Here is a 20,196-nt window from a genome sequence, read left to right as displayed (position 1 = left end):
GTTATGCTCAGGAAGATAATTCCTGGGTCTTTGCCTCTGATGTCCATGCTCCCGATCTTGTTCGTGCCTTTCATATGGCTCATCCTGGTCGTACTGGGAGCTCTGGTGAGGGTTCGGTGACCCCTCCTCAAGGGGGGGGTACTGTTGTGAATTCTGTGGCAGAGCTCCCTCCTGTGGTCACAAGTGGTACTTCAGCTGGTTCTCTCTGTGAGCTTCCTTTGGTGGAGGAAAGTGGTACTGCGGCTTCTGAGTTTCCTTCCTCAGGTGATGTGGTGAAGTCGTTAGGTGCTGCTCTATTTAACTCCACCTAGTGCTTTGATCCTGGCCTCCAGTCAATGTTCTAGTATTGGACCTGTTTCCTCCTGGATCGTTCCTGTGGCCTGCTGCTCTGCATAGCTAAGTTCCTCTTTGCTATTTGTTTGCTGTTTTTTTTCTGTCCAGCTTGTCAATTTGTTTTTTTCTGCTTGCTGGAAGCTCTGGGACGCAGAGGGTGTACCTCCGTGCCGTTAGTTCGGTACGGAGGGTCTTTTTGCCCCCTTTGCGTGGTTTTTGTAGGGTTTTGTGTTGACCGCAAAGTTACCTTTCCTATCCTCGCTCTGTTCAGAAAGTTGGGCCTCACTTTGCTTAATCTATTTCATCTCTACGTTTGTCTTTTCATCTTAACTCACAGTCATTATATGTGGGGGCTGCCTTTTCCTTTGGGGTATTTCTCTGAGGCAAGGTAGGCTTATTTTCTATCTTCAGGCTAGCTAGTTTCTCAGGCCGTGCCGAGTTGCATAGGGAGCGTTAGGCGCAATCCACGGCTGCCTTTAGTGTGGTTGGAGAGGATTAGGGATTGCGGTCAACAGAGTTCCCACGTCTCAGAGCTCGTTCTTGTTTTTTGGGTTATTGCCAGGTCACTGTATGTGCGCTGACCTCTATGTCCATTGTGGTACTGAATTACCTTTCATAACAGGCTCCTTAAGACCCTGTATTGATTATCGCCTTCTTAATAAGATCACGGTCAAATTCCAATACCCTTTACCTTTGCTCTCTGATTTGTTTGCTAGGATTAAGGGGGCTAGTTGGTTTACCAAGATTGACCTTCGAGGGGCATATAATCTTGTTCGTATTAAACAGGGTGACGAATGGAAGACTGCATTTAATATGCCCAAAGGCCATTTTGAATACCTGGTGATGCCTTTCGGGCTTTCTAATGCTCCTTCTGTATTTCAGTCCTTTATGCATGATATTTTCCGCAATTATCTTGACAAATTCTTGATTGTGTATTTGGATGATATTTTGATATTTTCCGATGATTGGGAGTCTCATGTGAAGCAGGTCAGGATGGCATTCCAGATCCTTCGTGATAATGCTCTATTTGTGAAGGGTATAAATACCACTGATGCATATCACCACAAAATATCAAACAGGGATTAACCCTAACAATGGACATATGTAACAGGGAAAACTCCACTAGCGAATATATCCTACAACAAAAAGGAGTAAATACAACCCATCTCCATATATGGTATAGATAGTAACAAATTTTATTATAAATATATAACACAACAGATAAATGAACACAATAAAGACAAGGTACACGCAGAGCTAATGTACAATGGATCTAGGACACTGAAAAGTAACACCATAGGCAGAAAGGTCTGTCAGGGGCCTATCACCTCTGAATAGGGACCAGGGACAACTAGTGTGTCATAGAAAGTGCATAGTGCTTAGTTAAGTAATCCTACTATTAAGTGATACTATTAAACTAGCCCAAATGGGCACAGAGGAATCAATCACCCCTCCCTATCTTACCCATGAATAGGCGCCAGTGTCCGTCCAGCTAGCCCCGACGCGCGTTTCGCGTTTGCTTCCTCGGGGGGCTGGACGGACATTAGTATCACTTAATAGTAGGATTACTTAACTAAGCACTATGCACTTTCTATGACACACTAGTTGTCCCTGGTCCCTATTCAGAGGTGATAGGCCCCTGACAGGCCATTCTGCCTATGGTGTTACTTTTCAGTGTCCTAGATCCATTGTACATTAGCTCTGCGTGTACCTTGTCTTTATTGTGTTCATTTATCTGTTGTGTTATATATTTATAATAAAATTTGTTACTATCTATACCATATATGGAGATGGGTTGTATTTACTCCTTTTTGTTGTAGGATATATTATCTATTTGTGAAGGGGTCTAAGTGCCTATTTGGAGTTCAGAAGGTCTCTTTTTTTGGGCTTTATTTTTTCTCCTTCGTCTATAGAAATGGATCCTGTTAAGGTCCAAGCCATTCATGACTGGATTCAACCCACATCTGTGAAGAGCCTTTAGAAATTTTTGAGCTTTGCTAATTTTTATCGCCGTTTCATTGCCAACTTCTCTAGTGTGGTTAAACCCCTGACCGATTTGACGAAGAAAGGCGCTGATGTGACTAATTGGTCCTCTGAGGCTGTTGAGGCCTTTCAGGAGCTTAAACGCTGATTTACTTCTGCCCCTGTCTTGCGTCAGCCGGATGTTTCTCTTCCTTTTCAGGTTGAGGTTGACGCTTCTCAGATTGGGGCAGGGGCCGTTTTGTCACAGAGGAATTCTGATGGTTCCTTGATGAAGCCATGTGCCTTCTTTTCCAGAAAGTTGTCGCCTGCGGAACGCAATTATGATGTCGGCAATCGGGAGTTGTTGGCTATGAAGTGGGCATTTGAGGAGTGGCGACATTGGCTTGAGGGGGCCAAGCACCGCATTGTGGTCTTGACCGATCATAAGAATTTGATTTACCTTGAGTCGGCCAAGCGGCTGAACCCTAGACAGGCTCGGTGGTCCCTGTTTTTCTCCCGTTTTGATTTTGTGGTCTCATATCTTCCAGGATCTAAGAATGTTAAGGCGGATGCCCTCTCTAGGAGTTTTTTGCCGGATTCTCCTGGAGTCCTTGAGCCGGTTGGCATTCTTAGGGAAGGGGTGATTCTGTCTGCCATCTCCCCTGATTTGCGGCAGGCGCTTCAGGAATTTCAGGCTGATAAGCCTGACCGCTGTCCTGTGGGGAAGCTGTTTGTTCCTGATAGATGGACAAGTAAGGTAATTTCTGAGGTCCATTGTTCTGTGTTGGCCGGCCATCCTGGGATTTTTGGTACCAGAGATTTGGTTGCTAGGTCCTTTTGGTGGCCTTCCTTGTCGCGGGATGTACGTTCTTTTGTGCAGTCCTGTGGGACTTGTGCCCGGGCTAAGCCTTGCTGTTCCCGCGCTAGTGGGTTGCTTTTGCCTTTGCCCGTCCCGGAGAGGCCTTGGACGCATATGTCCATGGATTTTATTTCGGATCTTCCTGTGTCCCAGAGGATGTCTGTTATCTGGGTGGTTTGTGACCGGTTCTCTAAAATGGTCCATTTGGTACCTTTGCCTAAATTGCCTTCCTTCTCTGATTTGGTTCCATTGTTTTTTCAGCATGTGGTTCGTTTGCATGGCATTCCGGAGAATATTGTGTCTGACAGAGGTTCCCAGTTTGTTTCCAGGTTTTGGCGGGCTTTTTGTGCTAGGATGGGTATTGATTTGTCTTTTTCTTCGGCGTTTCATCCTCAGACAAATGGCCAAACTGAGCGAACTATTTTCTCTGAGGCAAGATAGTTTTCCTGCTTCTATCTTTAGGGGTAGTTAGCTCTTAAGCTGTGACGAGATGTCTAGGCAGAGTTAGGAGCATTCCACGGCTACTTCTAGTGTTGTGTTGAGCTTAGGGACTGCGGTCAGTATAGTTGCCACCTGCTCAGAGCTAGACGCATGTCGCTCCTTAATCACCAGATCATAACACTCACCTAAGAGCCGCCACCAGGTTCCGGCCATTGTCACGACCATGCCTAGCTGTAGGTTCAGCGGTGTCAGCCACAGATCTGCCTGCTCATTCAGAGCTGTCCACAACTCTACAACATTGTGCGGTGTCACCTGAGCATATTTTCTTCAGCACAGCCTGTTGCAGCTTGGCTGAGACAGTGCTGTAGGGCTTCCAGCTTGTGACTGATGTGGTCATTTCGGAGATGGAGGCTGAAGAGGGGGAGGATGAGGTGCAGGAGATGTAGCCTAAGGCGGCAACCCTAATTGAACTAGGGCCCGCAATCTTAAGCGTCGGGAGGACGTATTCCATCCCAAGGTCCGACTGGGTCTCGGCTTCCACTATGTTAACCCAGTGTGCCATCAGCAAGATGTACTGTCTCTAGTGTTGTGGGTCACGTCCTTGTGTCATTCGGGGACAGCACACTGGGAAAAATAGTGGAGGCTGGGGAACGAGTACCGAGGGATGACCGCCTCCATCAGGTTGCAGAAAACTTCCATCTCCACGAGCCTAAAGGGCAACATTTTGAGCGCAAGAAGTCGCAAAATGTGTGAATTTAGCAGTGTGGCCTGTGGGGCATTGGCTGTGTATTTGCGCTTGCATTCCAAGAACTGGGGTATGGACAACTGAGCGCTGCACTGGGACAAGGATGTGCGCGGGCTTACTGATGGTGCTAGTTGAGTGTGTGTGCAACGACAGGTGCAGGGTGGAGGCATCTTCGCATATACCATGGACAGGGGACTGGCTTGCACACACAACAGCATAAGAAGCAGTGGTGTCACCCGCAAACACTGTTCCTGGACACGAGAGAGAGAAAGAGAGAGAGACTGACCCTGTTTCCTGGACTCGAAAATCCTTCCGGGCATGCTCAGAAGGGAAAAACTGGATCCGTCGCTGGATTCCTGTGTGTGACGGTCAGCGACGGATCCTGCGTCCATAGGCTTCCATTGTAGCTGACGACGGGCAGCGCAGGATGCGTCGGTGACCGATTTTCTGACGTGCACAAAAAACGTTACAGTGAACGTTTTCTCTGCACGACGGACCGCTATTTTACGATGGATACAGTACACGACGGATGAAATGGATGGCCATCCGTCACAATCTGTCCCTAATACAAGTCTATGGGAAAATGCAGGATCCTGCAAATTTTTTTGCAGGATCCTGCATTCTCAAAATACGACGGATTGTGACGGATCTGAAAAGACAGAAGTGTGAAAGAGGCCTAAGGATGCTTTTAAACTTCCCATGTTTTTTTGCAGCCAGTTATTGCGGGTCTTTTTTGCGGGCTGTATCAACGCAATTTTCAAGGTCTGCCGCAATAGTGGACTGCAAAAAACTTGTTGATTGCCATTTTTCAGGTTCCCAATACTATTGCTAAAGTATTTGGAGAAAAAAAAAACGGCGGACCGCAAAATCGGAAGTCACGGCGCAATGCAAACACAACCTTCTGTTGATTTACAATACGGGCCATTCCCGTAAGCCGTGAAAAATATTTTTTCACGGCCGTAGATACGGCCCTAACGGCCATACTGTGCACCATGAAATTATTGCCGCCCCATATAAATCTATTCAGGCCGCAAAATCACGGCAAGTGTAAAAGCAGCCTAAAGGGCCTCAAAATGCAGGACAGGGACCCGAGCTCCCGCCGAGCAACCCCGGAAATACTCGTCGAGCTCCGAGCACAGTTGTGTCACAGAATTTTATGCCATTGAGCAGTGAAGATTAAACAATTTACATTTTTACTACCAAGATTATGCGTTAGCCCCAAGTATTACATGTTCATACTGGGAAATGGGTAAAAATGGCACGAAGATTTGTCCCACAATTTCTGCTGAATGTAGAAATACCCCATATGTGGCTGCACAGTATTGCTTAGCCATATGGAGAGACTCGAAAGGGACAGAGTGCTATTTGCCTCCTGGACAGGGGAGAGTTTCAGAGGGTCAGCTCTGCAGCTGGGCAGGGGAGAGTTACAGAGGCTCAGCCCTACAGTTGGGCAGGGGAGAGTTACAGAGGGTCAGCCCTGCAGCTGGACAGGGGAGAGTTACAGAGGGTCAGCTCTGCAGCTGGGCAGGGGAGAGTTACAGAGGTTGAACCCTGCAGCTGGACAGGGGAGAGTTACAGAGGGTCAGCCCTGTAGCTGGACAGGGGAGAGTTACAGAGGGTCAGCCCTGCAGCTGGGCAGGGGAGAGTTACAGAGGGTCAGCCCTGCAGTTGGGGGGAGTTGTTAGAGATGTTTTTAGGTGGTTCATTGTTTTTGCTTCTAAACTGCTCCCGATACTGATAAGTGGTCGAAAAACTGGAGTGTAGCTTGGGACCATATCAGAGAATCGGTAAGGAAGCAGAACAATATTGTATCATACAATTATTAGGTTCTGTAGAAGGACGTAGATCTGGGGATTTATTATGATGGAATATAGGCTGAACTGGATGGACAAATGTCTTTTTTCGGCCTTACTAACTATGTTATGTTACTATGTTATATGTTATGAAGTAGAAGAAGAAACTTTAGTTGTTCTGAGCTGGAGGTCCATATTAGGTAGCCAAGCATTTGCGGGGACCATGAGACACCAAGAACAGAGACTTAGTGTAAGGGCTTGTGGTCTGTGGGAATCATTCAAAAAAATCATCATGCATTCGGACAAATGTTATTCAATGATGAAGTGCAGCTGAATAACAAACTGCATGAGGGGAAAAAAAATTGTAGCCATACATGATTACTATCCGTAATTTGCCGAGACTCAACCATTCACGTTTACGGGTTAAAGAAAAAAAAACTGTATAGATTCCGACTTTTACAGATGCAGTGCAAACCTTTAACATAGAAAACTGAAAATGGTAAAACTTGTAAATGATTAATATTAGTGATGAGCGAATAGACTCGTCACTCGAGATTTCGCGAGCATGCTCGGGTGTCCTCCGAGTATTTGTAAGAGCTCGGAGATTTAGTTTTCATCACCACAGCTGAATAATTTACAGCTACTAGCCAGCATAAGTACATGTGGGGGTTGCCTGGTTGCTAGGGAATCATCACATGTACTTATGCTGGCTAACAGAAGTAAATCATTCAGCTGCTGCAAAGAAAACTAAATCTCCAAGCACTTACAGATACTCGGAGGACACCCGAGCGTGCTCGGGAAATCTCGGGTAACGAGTATATTTGCTCAACACTAATTAATATCTGCTGCTAAAAATAACAGATTGCACATGGAAAACAAGTAAGAAAAAAAATCCCACTTAATCTGGATATAGCATTGAACTATTTTTTATATGGTTGCGTCAAACTACCTGAACGCTGACCTGGAGTTTATAAAAATCTAGATAGCCAATCCAGGACATGGATTGTACAGAGAAAGTGGTCTGCATGGAAAAGAAGGAAAGTGCTATCAGGAAAGATAGAGGGCCAGCGAAAACTACGGGATGTAACTCTTGTGTATGCCCTCATCATCTCCCGCCTCGATTACTGCAACACTCTCCTCTGTGGCCTCCCCGCTAGCTCTCTTACACCACTCCAGTCTGTCCTCAACTCTGCTGCCCGGCTGATCCACCTCTCTCCTTGTTTCTCCCCTCTGCAAATCCTTCCACTGGCTCCCAATTCCCCAACGAATCCAGTTCAAACTACTAACACTGATCTACAAAGCCATCCACAACCTGTCCCCTCCCTATATCTCTGAACTAATCTCCCAATATCTTCCCTCACGTAATCTTCGATCCTCCCAAGACCTCCTACTCTCCTCCACACTTATTCGTTCCTCACACAACCACCTCCAAGATTTCTCCCGAATATCCCCCATCTTCTGTAATTCCACGCCTCAACACGTCCGATTATCCACCACCCTCGGATCCTTCAGACGAAACCTGAAAACCCATCTCTTCAGGAAAGCTTACAGCCTGCAATAACCATTCTGCTGCCTCACCACCACCCAAAGTGCCACCTTACCACCACCCGAGCAGCTGCCTCACCACCACAGGAGCTGCAGCACCCCCGACCTTCTGTCTCTACCCCATTATCCCATAGAATATAAGTCCGCAAGGACAGGGTCCTCTCCCCTCTGTACCAGTCTGTCATTGTAAATGTGTTTACCATAAACGATATTTATAACTCTGTACGTAATTGCAGCGCCCCAGAGTCCTGGTCGTTGCAGTAATGTCGCCCTGCCGCTAAGAAGAGTGATGTTATGTCTGATTGCACTAAAGGAGTTCACCTGACCAGGTATCACATTACACTTCACACTCTGGCCACTAGGGGGAGCAAAAGGCACTATGTATTAGGCCACTCCTCACACTGGTAAAACTAGGGGTCGGATAGGAAGTTAGAACAGAACGCAGCCTGGGAGAGTCCAGGGAGGACCTGTCAGGGGTGGGTTCCTGGCAGGGGCCTAGCAGAACGTATAGAAAGCAACGGAACCGCGCCTGCACTACCTTGCGGCGGTATCCTAAGAAAGGACAAGAAGAGAAGGATATTGTGGAAAGTGAGAAACGAGATCAAGTACAAAGGAGAGCCAGTAGGAGTCGTGCCCCGAGAACGGCAACATCCTACTGAGGCGCGTAGCCGGTGACCGGAACACCGAGGAAATAACTGCCTTTATGCCTTACTTCAAATACCACAGGACAGTTAATTATAGGTTGGCTGTCTACCATACATCACCTAAGCAGACCCAGAATAGCTCCGAGCCTTCCCGTCAAACAGGTGCGTCCTATCCAGATAAACTTGGAGGACGGAGAGAGAGAAAGAAAGAGCTAGAACAGAAGTTGTGAGGACTATCCCGAATGCTCAGCAGGGAAGAACTACAACACACAGGCGCTAGTGGTAGGCAACGATTTCTGTTGTGAATTCTGTTGTCGGGCTCCCTCCTGTGGTCATGAATGGTACTTCGGCTGGTTCTGTCCATGGACTTCCTCTGGTGGGTGTTTCTGAGTTTCCTTTCACAGGTGACGAGGTTAATTCGTTAGCTGCTGCTCTATTTAACTCCACTTAGATCTTTGCTCCACGCCACCTGTCAATGTTCCAGTATTGGTCTAGTTCACTCCTGGATCGTTCTTGTGACCTGTCTTCCCATCAGAAGCTAAGTTACAGCTTGTATTTCTTTGGTTTGCTATTTTTCTGTCCAGCTTGCTATTTAATTTGTTGTCTTGCTTGCTGGAAGCTCTGGGACGCAGAGGGAGCGCCTCCGCACCGTGAGTTGGTGCGGAGGGTCTTTTTGCGCCCTCTGCGTGGTCTTTTTGTAGGTTTTTGTGCTGACCGCAAAGCAACCTTTCCTATCCTCGGTCTGTTTAGTAAGTCGGGCCTCACTTTGCTTAATCTATTTCATCTCTGTGTTTGTATTTTCATCTTTACTCACAGTCATTATATGTGGGGGGCTGCCTTTTCCTTTGGGGAAATTCTCTGAGGCAAGGTAGGCTTTATTTTCCTATCTTCAGGGCTAGCTAGTTTCTTAGGCTGTGCCGAGTTGCATAGGGAGCGTTAGGCGCAATCCACGGCTATTTCTAGTGTGGTTGATAGGTTTAGGGATTGCGGTCAGCAGAGTTCCCACATCCCAGAGCTCGTCCTTTATTATCAGTAACTATCAGGTCATTCCGTGTGCTCTTAACCACCAGGTCCATTATTGTCCTGACCACCAGGTCATAACATATTTTCACCTGCAAAGGGAACTTCGGACCAGCCAGTCTCAGACAGCCCAGTTGACAGTGCTCTGGATTGAGGATCCCGAAGCCTTCAGTAAAAGGTAAAGAGACTGCAACCCTGTGTCCTCGTTATTGACTGCGCCTCACACCATCGCCACCTACATTACTGGGAAGCCCTGGGGACATACTTCACCTCTGGGAAGGTATACCATCTAGCTGCCATCACATCACCCCAGTGGACCCCGAGCAGCGTCGGTCGACCTGACCGAATACCACAGGTGGTGTCACGAAACTTTAGCCGACCATCATCATCCCTTTTATTGGACGCCCCTTAGCAGGGTCATGGACCGGGTCCAGCCACCGTGACAACCCTAGAACTGAGACAGAGAGGACCGGTACCAAATAACCCGCGGCCCTGTGTCTGGGGGCGCTCCATAACCCCTTTCTTATGTACAGCACCATGGAATTAATGGTGCTATATAAATAAATAATAATAACTGCTGGAAACGCTATAAGTTATGTGCCCCTGCTGGAAACAGAAAATGGTATGGGTCATTGTCCTTCTACCATAGAGAAAACAGCTGTCATGAAGGAAAAAACTTGATCGGTCACAATACTTACACAAGTCCTAGTGTTCTAACAGCTATCCACTGATATCAGTGCGAAGAGACATCCTCCACACCATTACTTCACCTCTACCAGTAAGAACTGTGGACCCCTGACAGAAAAGGTCTATGGATTCATGCTGCTTGTGCCAAATTCTGACCTTCCCATCAATCAAGATTTATCTTAACAGACAATGATTTCCATTGCTCAGTAAAATCATATTTGCTCTCTCTTTTCTGTAGGACGTCAATGACCCTGGGACTGGTCTCCTGCTGCTTTCGTCCTTCTGTACTAAGTAATGTTGGCTGCATTCAGACACATTAGTTGAACACTAGCGCAGTTTTCATCTGCAGTGTGTATATCTGTACCACATGTTCTCAGGCACTATTGTTCACATTTTCACTGATACATTGATAACATCCATGGGATCCAATATCACTGGATATTTCTCATTGATGATACCATTCTCAGTATACTCTTCCCCAATTTTTACATAATGGTTCTGGCTAGTGATGAGCGAATATTCTTGTTACTCGAGATTTCCCGAGCACACTCGGGTGACCTCCGAGTATTTTTTAGTGCTCGAAGTTTTCGTTTTCCTCACCTCAGCTGAATGATTTACATCTCTTAGCCAACTTGATTACATGTGGGGATTCCCTAGTAACGAGGCAACCCCCACATATACTTATGCTGGCTAATAGCTGTAAATCATTCAGTTGCGGCGATGAAAACTAAATCTCCGAGCACTAAAAAATACTCGGAGGACACATGAGTGTGCTCTGGAAATCTCGAGTAACGAGTATATTTGCTCATCACTATTTCTGGCTAATTTAGCACCAATGACAGTGTTCAAAGTCATTTAGATTGCTCAAAGGAAAATTGGATATCATTTCGCACAAAGTCCCAAAAATGGGCTGGACAATTGTTGGCACCCTCAACTTAATATTTGTTTGGAATAAATAACTGAGATTGCTTCCTACAACCATCAACAAGCTTCTTACACCTCTGAAATGGAATTTTGGACCACTTATCTTTTGCAAACTGCTCCAAGTTTCTCATATTTGAAGGCGCATTCTCCCAACAGCAATTTTAAGATTTTGCCACAGGTGTTCAATGGCATTTACATCCAGGCTCATTGATGGCTACTTCCGAATATATGTTTGGGGTCACTGTCCTCCTGGAAGGCACATAACCTAGTCGCACACCCAGCATTCATACCCTGGGCACTACAATGTAAGCCAAAATCTAATAGTAATCTTCAGATTTAATGACGCCTTTCAGACAGTCAAAGCACACAGAGCCAGAGGCAGCAAGACAACCCCCAAATGTATTTCAAACTCGACTATATTTGACTGTAGGTACTGTATTCTTTTCCTTGAAGGTCTCATTCCGTTTTTGGTTAACAGTAGACTGAAGTGCTTGACTAAAAAGCTCTCTCGGTCTCATCTGTCCATAAGACGCATTCCCAGAAGGATTTTGGGTTACTCCTATACATTTTGCCAAACTCCAATCTAGCTTTTTATCTCTCTGTGTCAGCAGTGGGGTCCTCCTGGGTGTCCTGTCACAAGTGTTTCATTTTATTAAAATGTTGATGGATAGTTAGTACAGACACTGATGTAACCTGAGCCTGCCGGACAGCTTGAATTTCTTTGAAACTTCATTGTTCTATCATGTGTGGACTATCCTGTGTTGCAACATTTCATCAATTTTTCTCTACGTCCATGTACAGAGAGATTAGCTACAGTGCCATGGGTTGTAACATTCTTGATTATGTTGTGCACTGTGGACAAAAACATCTCGATCTCTGGAGATGGACTTGTAACCTTGAGATGGTTTCTATAGTTCAACAATTTTGGTTCTTCAGCTCCTAGACAGTTTATGTCTCCTCTTTCTGTTCTCTATGCTTAGTGTGGCACTTACAGACACACAATGCACAGATTGAGTAAATGTACCCCCCTTTATCTTGTTTCAGGTGCGATTTTCATATTGCCCACACTTGTTATTTGCCATAGCTGAGTTAGTTTCAAGCATCTGATGAGCGTTCAAAAGTTGCTTACTCACAACTTTAGAAAGGTGGCAACAATGTTGTCTGGACCATTTTTGGGGTTTTGTGTAAAATGATGTCCAATTTACCTTTTTTTCATTGTTTTTTAGTTGGTTCAATACACATAAAGAAACAAAAACATGTTTATAACAAAACAAAATTTTCTTGAACAATTTAAAGGCTGACAACACTTTCAGCCATAACTGTCATGCTCGGGTCAGGGTAAGGAGAGCCGCCGGCCAGTATGAGCATTGCTATGCGATCCCGGTTTGCGCTAGATAGCCATATGAGTCTTCCCTTATAGTGGTGGATAAAACAAGACTGAACACAAGACCTTCACAGCATCACACATCATAGGGGAGATCTCATGATACCTTCTCTCCATCTACGTGATGATCCTGAGGTACATTGAGATCTTCTTGTTTACAGTCCTGTTGAAGAAGAGGACGGGGACATCTCTCTGGTGTTGTCCTCTTACTGGATAGAACTGGAAGAAACACATACAGGGACTGAATTCATTCTTTACATACAGATAATTATGGACCGTGTGTATTTAGGCCTCTCTATTACCTGGTGATGTGAGGGTCTGGGGAACCTCCATCATGATGTCCTTGTACAGATCTTTGTGTCCTTCTAAATACTCCCACTCCTCCATGGAGAAATAGACGGTGACATCCTGACATCTTTTAGGAACCTGACACATACAATGATAATGTCATCTGTTATGATCCGGTGACCTTGGAGCCGAAAGAATAACTTTCACTGGAGTAGGTGGTAACTGTACTGACCGCAAATCCTGATCTAACATCGCAACTAGAAGTAGCCGTGGGGTGTGCCTAACAAACCCTAGACACCTCGTCACAGCCGGAGGACTAAATACCCCTATAGATGGAAATAGGAATACTACCTTGCCTCAGAGCAGAACCCCAAAGGATAGGCAGCCCCCCACAAATATTGACTGTGAGTAGGAGAGGAAAGACACACACAGGCAGAAAACAGGATTTAGCAAAAGAGGCCACTCTAGCTAAAATAGGAAAGGATAGGACAGAATACTGTGCGGTCAGTATTAGAACCCTTCCAAAAATATCCACAGCAGATTTTACAAAAAATTCCTCCATCTAACTAAAGACGTGGAACGTATATCTGCAACTCCAGAGAATCCTACACACAGAGCAGAAATACAATCAAAAATCCAGCACACAGCATGTGTGCCATAGAAAAAAAAAAACAGACACTTATCTTTGCTGAATTGGCAGCTAAGCAGGAGAAACCAGACAGAGGTCCAACACCTCCCAAGAACCATTGACAACTGGCAAGGACTAATGAATCCTGCAAACCTAAATACCCCAGTCAGAATTGCAATCAGCAGATACACCTGACCAGGACTGCAGCCCAGGAACAACTGCATTACCACCTACAACCACCGGAGGGAGCCCAAAAGCAGAATTCACAACAGTCATCCCCCCGATCCCGTCACAGCATTACTGTATAATGTCCCAGCATTCCCAGCAGTGTCACCTCTCCAGTCAGCAGCTCAATCATCTTGTAGGTGAGTTCTAGGATCTTCTGGTCATTGATGTCCTCATGTATCAGGGGGTGAGGTGGAGGCCCCATGATTGGGCTCAGGGGTTTTCCCCATCCCTCAGACACAGGGGCCTGACAGCGCTCACTAGAGGTCTTCTTCACTACTGTGTAATCCTGGTTATGGAGAGACACATTAATAAATCTCACTACAGACATTTCCAGAGTCCTCACCTCTCCAGTTCTGTCCATCTGTTATTCCCATAGATAAGAATGGTATAATGTGATGTCATCAGAATCTCTCACCTCTCCAGTAAGCAGGAAGAGCATCTCTAGGGTGAGGTGTAATATCCTCTCCGCCATCTTGTCCTTGTCCCTATCCATCCATGTAGGGTCACTCAGGAGAATTCTCTTATATAGAAGATCTCCACTGAGAGGATCCGATATTGTAGGGACCTGAATGGGGAGAAGATGACGATGTAACATCATAAAGATCCCATTTAAGAAATCTGCGGTGCTGTTACCGGCGTCACATGATCACTAAATCCAGTCATGGCCCCGTCCTGCCCCCGGTATAACACAATCCGATTAAAGTCACATACATAGATTTACCACAAAATATCTCCAATCCAGCACGAAAAAAAAAAAAAAAAAAAACAGCACAAATCTAAAATTATCTGAATCTTTCTTAAATATTTCATAAAAACAAGACAAAGTTATAAGGTGCAGGGAACATCCACAGAGATCACGAAAGCAGAATTGGGGACGTCAGATAATGATAGAACATTAATATAAACTACAGAAAATTGTAATCCCAGTAAATGAGATTGTCCCAGAAAGGCACTGCATAAATCGAGAAGTGGATTAGTGTCGGGGCCGAAATAATGATTGCAATTTCTAAAAAGTGGAAACTTTATTAAATACAATTCATAGAACAATCGTACAAATATGGAAATGGATGACTATCCCACAAATATAAATAACTGGTAACAATAAGGTCACCCACCAAAACACAAATGCTTCGTCAGGGGTTGGAAGGGGATAGGAGTAGGGAGCTTAGCCAAACATTTAAAGTGCAAGTAGCCAATACAAAAGGTGCATATAGTGACAGCAGGGGATTTCAATCCAAATATCAAGTATTAAGAAAAACTTACATAGAACGGAGACAGCGCCGATGCTGTGGACACACTGATGTATGGACAGAACAGCAGATCGGTCTGTCAGTCTACTGAAGGGAAATCATAGCGCCTGTCACAGATGACAACAGGGAGATCCCACAGATCCCACCACTGCCAACAGTTTGTCAGGGTACGCAAGTCCGCTGCCTCCAATTGTCAGGACAGTTAAGCAATTGGCTGACAAGGGATGGACGAGGCTGTGGCTCAAAGATTATGTTCACCTTCCTGACCAGGCCAATTTTTACAATTCTGACCACTGTCCCTTTATGAGCTAATAAATTGGGAACACTTCAATGGATCCCATTGATTTTCAGAAAGTTTTCTTGTGAAATGTTGTACTTCATGATAGTGGTAATATTTCTTTAATATAACTTGTGTTTATTTGTGAAAAAAAACAAATTTGTTGAAAATTTTGCAATTTTCAAACTTTTAATTTTTATGCCCTTAAATCAGAAAGTCATAGTGCACAAAATAGCTACTAAAAAACATTTCCCGCATGTCTACTTTACAGCAGCACAATTTTTGAAACATTTTTGTTGTTGTTAGGAAGTTATAAGGGTTAAAAGTTTCCCCTTTCTGACATATGACGTACTATCCCGTCGAGGTGGGGTGGGCCCGTATGACCACCGACGGGATAGTACGTCATAGCGATCGGCCGCACTCACGAGGGGAGTGCGGCTGGGTGTCAGCTGCCTATCGCAGCTGACATCCGGCGCTATGTGCCAGGAGCGGTCACAGACCGCTCCCGGCACATTAACCCCCGGCACACCACGATCAAACATGATCGCGGTGTGCCGGCGGTACAGGGAAGCATCGCGCAGGGAGGGGGCACCCTGTGTGCTTCCCTGAGACCCCCGGAGCCCCCCGAAGGAATCTTACAGCCTGCAGCTGTGCATGTCAGATCGCTGATCTGACACAGTGCACAGCAAAGTGTCAGATCAGCGATCTTACACTATAACATGATGCCATCCCCCGGGGCAATGTTATAGTGTAAAAAAAAAATTTTTTTCACATGTGTAAAAAAAATTAAACAAAATTACCCCCCCCAAAAAAAATATTGTTCCTATAAATACATTTCTTTATCTAAATTAAAAAAAAAACAATAAAAGTACACATATTTAGTATCGCCACGTCCGTAACGACCCCACGTATAAAACTGTCCCGCTAGTTAACCCCTTCAGTGAAGGGGATAAAAAAAAAAAAAAAAAACGTGGCAAAAAACAACGCTTTATTATCATACCGCCAAACAAAAAGTGGAATAACACACGATCAAGAAGACAGATATAAATAACCATGGTACCGCTGAAAACGTCATCTTGTCCCGCAAAAAATGAGCCACTATACAGCATCATCGAAAAAATAAAAAAGTTATAGTTCTCAGAATAAAGTGATGCAAAAATAATTATTTTTTCTATAAAATAGTTTTTATCATATAAAAGCGCCAAAACATAAAAAAATGATATAAATGAGGTATCGCTGTAATCGTACTGACCCGAAGAATAAAACTGCTTTATCCATTTTACCAAACGCGGAACGGTATAAACGCCTCCCCCAAAAGAAATTCATGAGTAGCTGGTTTTTGGTCATTCTGCCTCACAAAAATCGAAATAAAAAGCGATCAAAAATTGTCACGTGACCGAAAATGTTACCAATAGAAACCTCAACTCATCCCGCAAAAAACAAGACCTCGCATGACTCTGTGGACTCAAATATGGAAAAATTATAGCTCTCAAAATGTGGTAACGCAAAAAATATTTTTTGCAATAAAAAGCGTCTTTCAGTGTGTGACGGCTGCCAATCATAAAAATCCGCTAAAAAACCCGCTATAAAAGTAAATTAAATCCCCCTTCATCACCCCCTTAGTTAGGGAAAAATTAAAAAATTTAAAAAAATGTATTTCCCATTAGGGTTAGGGTTAGGGCTAGGGTTAGGGCTAGGGTTAGGGTTGGGGCTAAAGTTAGGGTTAGGGTTTGGATTACATTTACGGTTGGGAATAGGGTTGGGATTAGGGTTAGGAGTGTGTCAGGGTTAAGGGTGTGTTTAGGGTTACCGTTGAGATTAGGGTTAGGGGTGTGTTTGAATTAGGGATTCAGTTATAATTGGGGGGTTTCCACTGTTTAGGCACATCAGGGGCTCTCCAAACGCGACATGGCGTCCGATCTCAATTCCAGCTAATTCTGCGTTGAAAAAGTAAAACAGTGCTCCTTCCCTTCCGAGCTCTCCCGTGTGCCCAAACAGGTGTTTACCCCCACATATGGGGTATCAGCGTACTCAGGACACATTGGACAACAACTTTTGGGGTCCAATTTCTCCTGTTACCCTTGGGAAAATACAAAACTGGGGGCTAAAAAATTATTTTTGTGGAAAAAAAAAAGATTTTTTATTTTCACAGCTCTGCGTTATAAACTGTAGTGAAACACTTGGGGGTTCAAAGTTCTCACAACACATCTAGATAAGTTCTTTGGGGGGTCTAGTTTCCAATATGGGGTCACTTGTGGGTGGTTTCTACTGTTTAGGTACAATAGGGACTCTGCAAACGCAATGTGACGCCTGCAGACCATTCCATCTAAGTCTGCTTTCCAAATGGCGCTCCTTCCCTTCCGAGCCCTCCCATGCGCCCAAACGGTGGTTCCCCCCACATATGGGGTATCAGCGTACTCACAACAAATTGGACAACAACTTTTGGGGTCCAATTTCTCCTGTTACCCTTGGGAAAATACAAAACTGGGGGCCAAAATATAATTTTTTTGGGAAAAAATGTTTGTTTTATTTTTACGGCTCTGCATTATAAACTTCTGTGAAGCCTTTGGTGGGTCAAAGTGCTCACCACACATCTAGATAAGTTCCTTAGGGGGTCTACTTTCCAAAATGGTGTCACTTGTGGGGGGTTTCAATGTTTAGGCACATCAGTGGCTCTCCAAACGCAACATGGCGTCCCATCTCAATTCCTCTCAATTTTGCATTGAAAAGTCAAACAGCGCTCCTTCCCTTCTGAGCTCTCCCATGCGCCCAAACAGTGGTTTACCCCCACGTATGGGGTATCAGCGTACTCAGCACAAATTGTACAACAACTTTTGGGGTCCAATTTCTTCTCTTACCCTTGGTAAAATAAAAAAGGGGGGGGGGGGGCGAAAAGATAATTTTTGTGAAAAAATATGATTTTTTATTTTTACAGTTCTGCATTATAAACTTCTGTGAAGCACTTGGTGGGTCAAAGTGCTCACCACACCTCTAGATAAGTTCCTTAGGGGGTCTACTTTCCAAAATGGTGTCACTTGTGGGGGGTTTCAATGTTTAGGCACATCAGTGGCTCTCCAAACGCAACATGGCGTCCCATCTCAATTCTTGTCAATTTTGCATTGAAAAGTCAAATGGTGCTCCTTCGCTTCCGAGCTCTGTCATGCGCCCAACCAGTGGTGATACCATATGGGGTATCGGTGTACTCAGGACAAATTGTACAACAACTTTTGGTGTCCATTTTCTCCTGTTACCCTTGTTAAAATAAAACAAATTGGAGCTGAAGTAAATTTTTTGTGAAATAAAGTTAAACGTTCATTTTTATTTAAACATTCCAAAAATTCCTGTGAAACATCTGAAGGGTTAATAAACTTCTTGAATGTGGTTTTGAGTACCTTGAGGGGGTGCAAATTTTAGAATGGTGTCATTTTGGGTTCCAAAATTGTGCTGATGTAAAGTAGACATGTGGGAAATGTTACTTAAGTATTTTGTGTGACATATCTCTGTGATTTAATTGCATAAAAATTCAAATTTTCGCCCAATTTCCGTTTTTTTCACAAATAAACGCAGGTAATATCAAAGAAATGTTACCACTATCATGAAGTACAATATGTCACGAGAAAACAATGTCAGGATCACCGGGATCCGTTGAAGCGTTCCAGAGTTATAACCTCATAAAGGGACAGTGGTCAGAATTATAAAAATTGGCCCGGTCATTAACGTGCAAACCACCCTTGGGGGTAAAGGGGTTAAATCAGAGTCATATCACATAAAATAGCTAATACATAACATTTCCCACTTGTCTACTTTACAGCAGCACAATTTTTGAAACTTTTTTTGGTTAGGAAGTTATAAGGGTTAAAAGTTGACCAGCGAATTCTCATTTTTACAACAAACTTTGGAAAAACTTTTTTAGGGACCACCTCACATTTGAAGTGATTTTTAGGGGACTGTATGACGGAAAATACCCAAAGGAGACACCATTCTAAAAGCTGTACCCCTCAAGGTACTCAAAATCACATTCATGAACTTTATTAACTCTTCAGCTGCTTCACAGGAATTTTGGGATGTGGAAGAAAAAAATAATTGTTTTTTTTAACTTTTGCATGGGTAACTGGAGAAATGGAACATACAATTGTTTTGCCATTTCTCCTGAGCATGCCGATATCCCATATGTGGGGAGAAATCTACTGTTAGGGCAAACGACAGGGCTCGGAAGAGGAGGAGCGCCATTTCACTTTTTTTAATGTAAAATTTGCTGGCATAATTAGAGGACGCCATGTCATGTTTGGAAGCCCATGATGTGCCTAAACAGTGGAAACCCCTAACAAATAACATTTTGGAAACATTTTTTCTGCCCAAAAATTTTTTTGCTCCAAATTTTGTATTTTCACAAGGATTACAGGAGAAAACGTACCCCAAAGTTTGTTGTGCAATTTCTTCTGAGTTCACTGATACCCCACATATCGTCGAAAACTACTTTGAAGGCACAGTGCAAAGCTCAGAAGGGAAGGAGAGCCATATCACAGTGCAGATCTTGCTGTACTTGTTTGAGGGTGCCATGTTACATTGGCAGAGCCTCTGAGGTGCAACACAGCAGAACCCCCCATAAGTGACCCCATTTTACAAACTAACTGTCTCAATGAATTCATCTAGGGGTAGTGATTATATTGACACCACAGGTCTGTCACAGAATTTTATACCATTGAGCAGTGAAGATAAAATAATTTACATTTTTACCACCAAGACTGTGTTAGCCCCAAGTATTACATGTTCATACTGGGAAATGGGTAAAAAAAGGCACCAAAATTTGTCCCACAATTTCTGTTGAATGTAGAAATACCTCATATGTGGCTGCACCGTACTGCTTAGCCATATGGAGAGACTCGGAAGGGACGGAGCGCTGTTTTCCTCCTGGAACGCAAATTTTTCAATAATAGTTTGCAGATCTAATATATAAAGCTGAATGTGTGTATGTGTGTATGTGTGTATGTCCGGGATTGGCATCTGCACCGTCGCAGCTACAGCCACAAAATTTTGCACAGTCACACGTCTGGACCCCGAGAGCGTCATAGGCTATGTTGTGAGGCGAAATTTTAACCCCGTGCGTTCCAATTCACCAAACAATTTTGCTCCTATCTACATAATGGGGAAAAAAGTGAAAGGAAAAGTGTTGGAGGCGTCGCAGCTA

The 20,196-nt window shown here is 44.3% G+C and overlaps 1 protein-coding gene across 2 annotated transcripts in view; it reads right to left on the bottom strand.

Moving 5' to 3' along the window:
* Positions 1–20,196, bottom strand: part of LOC138666987 (zinc finger protein 665-like) — a 119,301-nt gene that overhangs the window by 76,517 nt on the left and 22,588 nt on the right. For both annotated transcript variants that reach the window (XM_069755194.1, XM_069755195.1), the window contains exons 2-5: positions 13,897–14,046; positions 13,588–13,767; positions 12,640–12,763; positions 12,444–12,556 (exon numbers count right to left, since the gene is read on the bottom strand). In XM_069755194.1, the coding sequence (XP_069611295.1) occupies positions 12,444–12,556; positions 12,640–12,763; positions 13,588–13,767; positions 13,897–13,974 (495 nt within the window). In that variant the 5' untranslated portion in view covers positions 13,975–14,046. The remainder of the gene's footprint in view (positions 1–12,443; positions 12,557–12,639; positions 12,764–13,587; positions 13,768–13,896; positions 14,047–20,196) is intronic.

This window comes from Ranitomeya imitator, chromosome 2 (assembly GCF_032444005.1).
Source record: "Ranitomeya imitator isolate aRanImi1 chromosome 2, aRanImi1.pri, whole genome shotgun sequence".
Lineage (NCBI taxonomy): Eukaryota > Metazoa > Chordata > Amphibia > Anura > Dendrobatidae > Ranitomeya > Ranitomeya imitator.
This window is presented reverse-complemented; position numbering and strand designations above follow the sequence as displayed.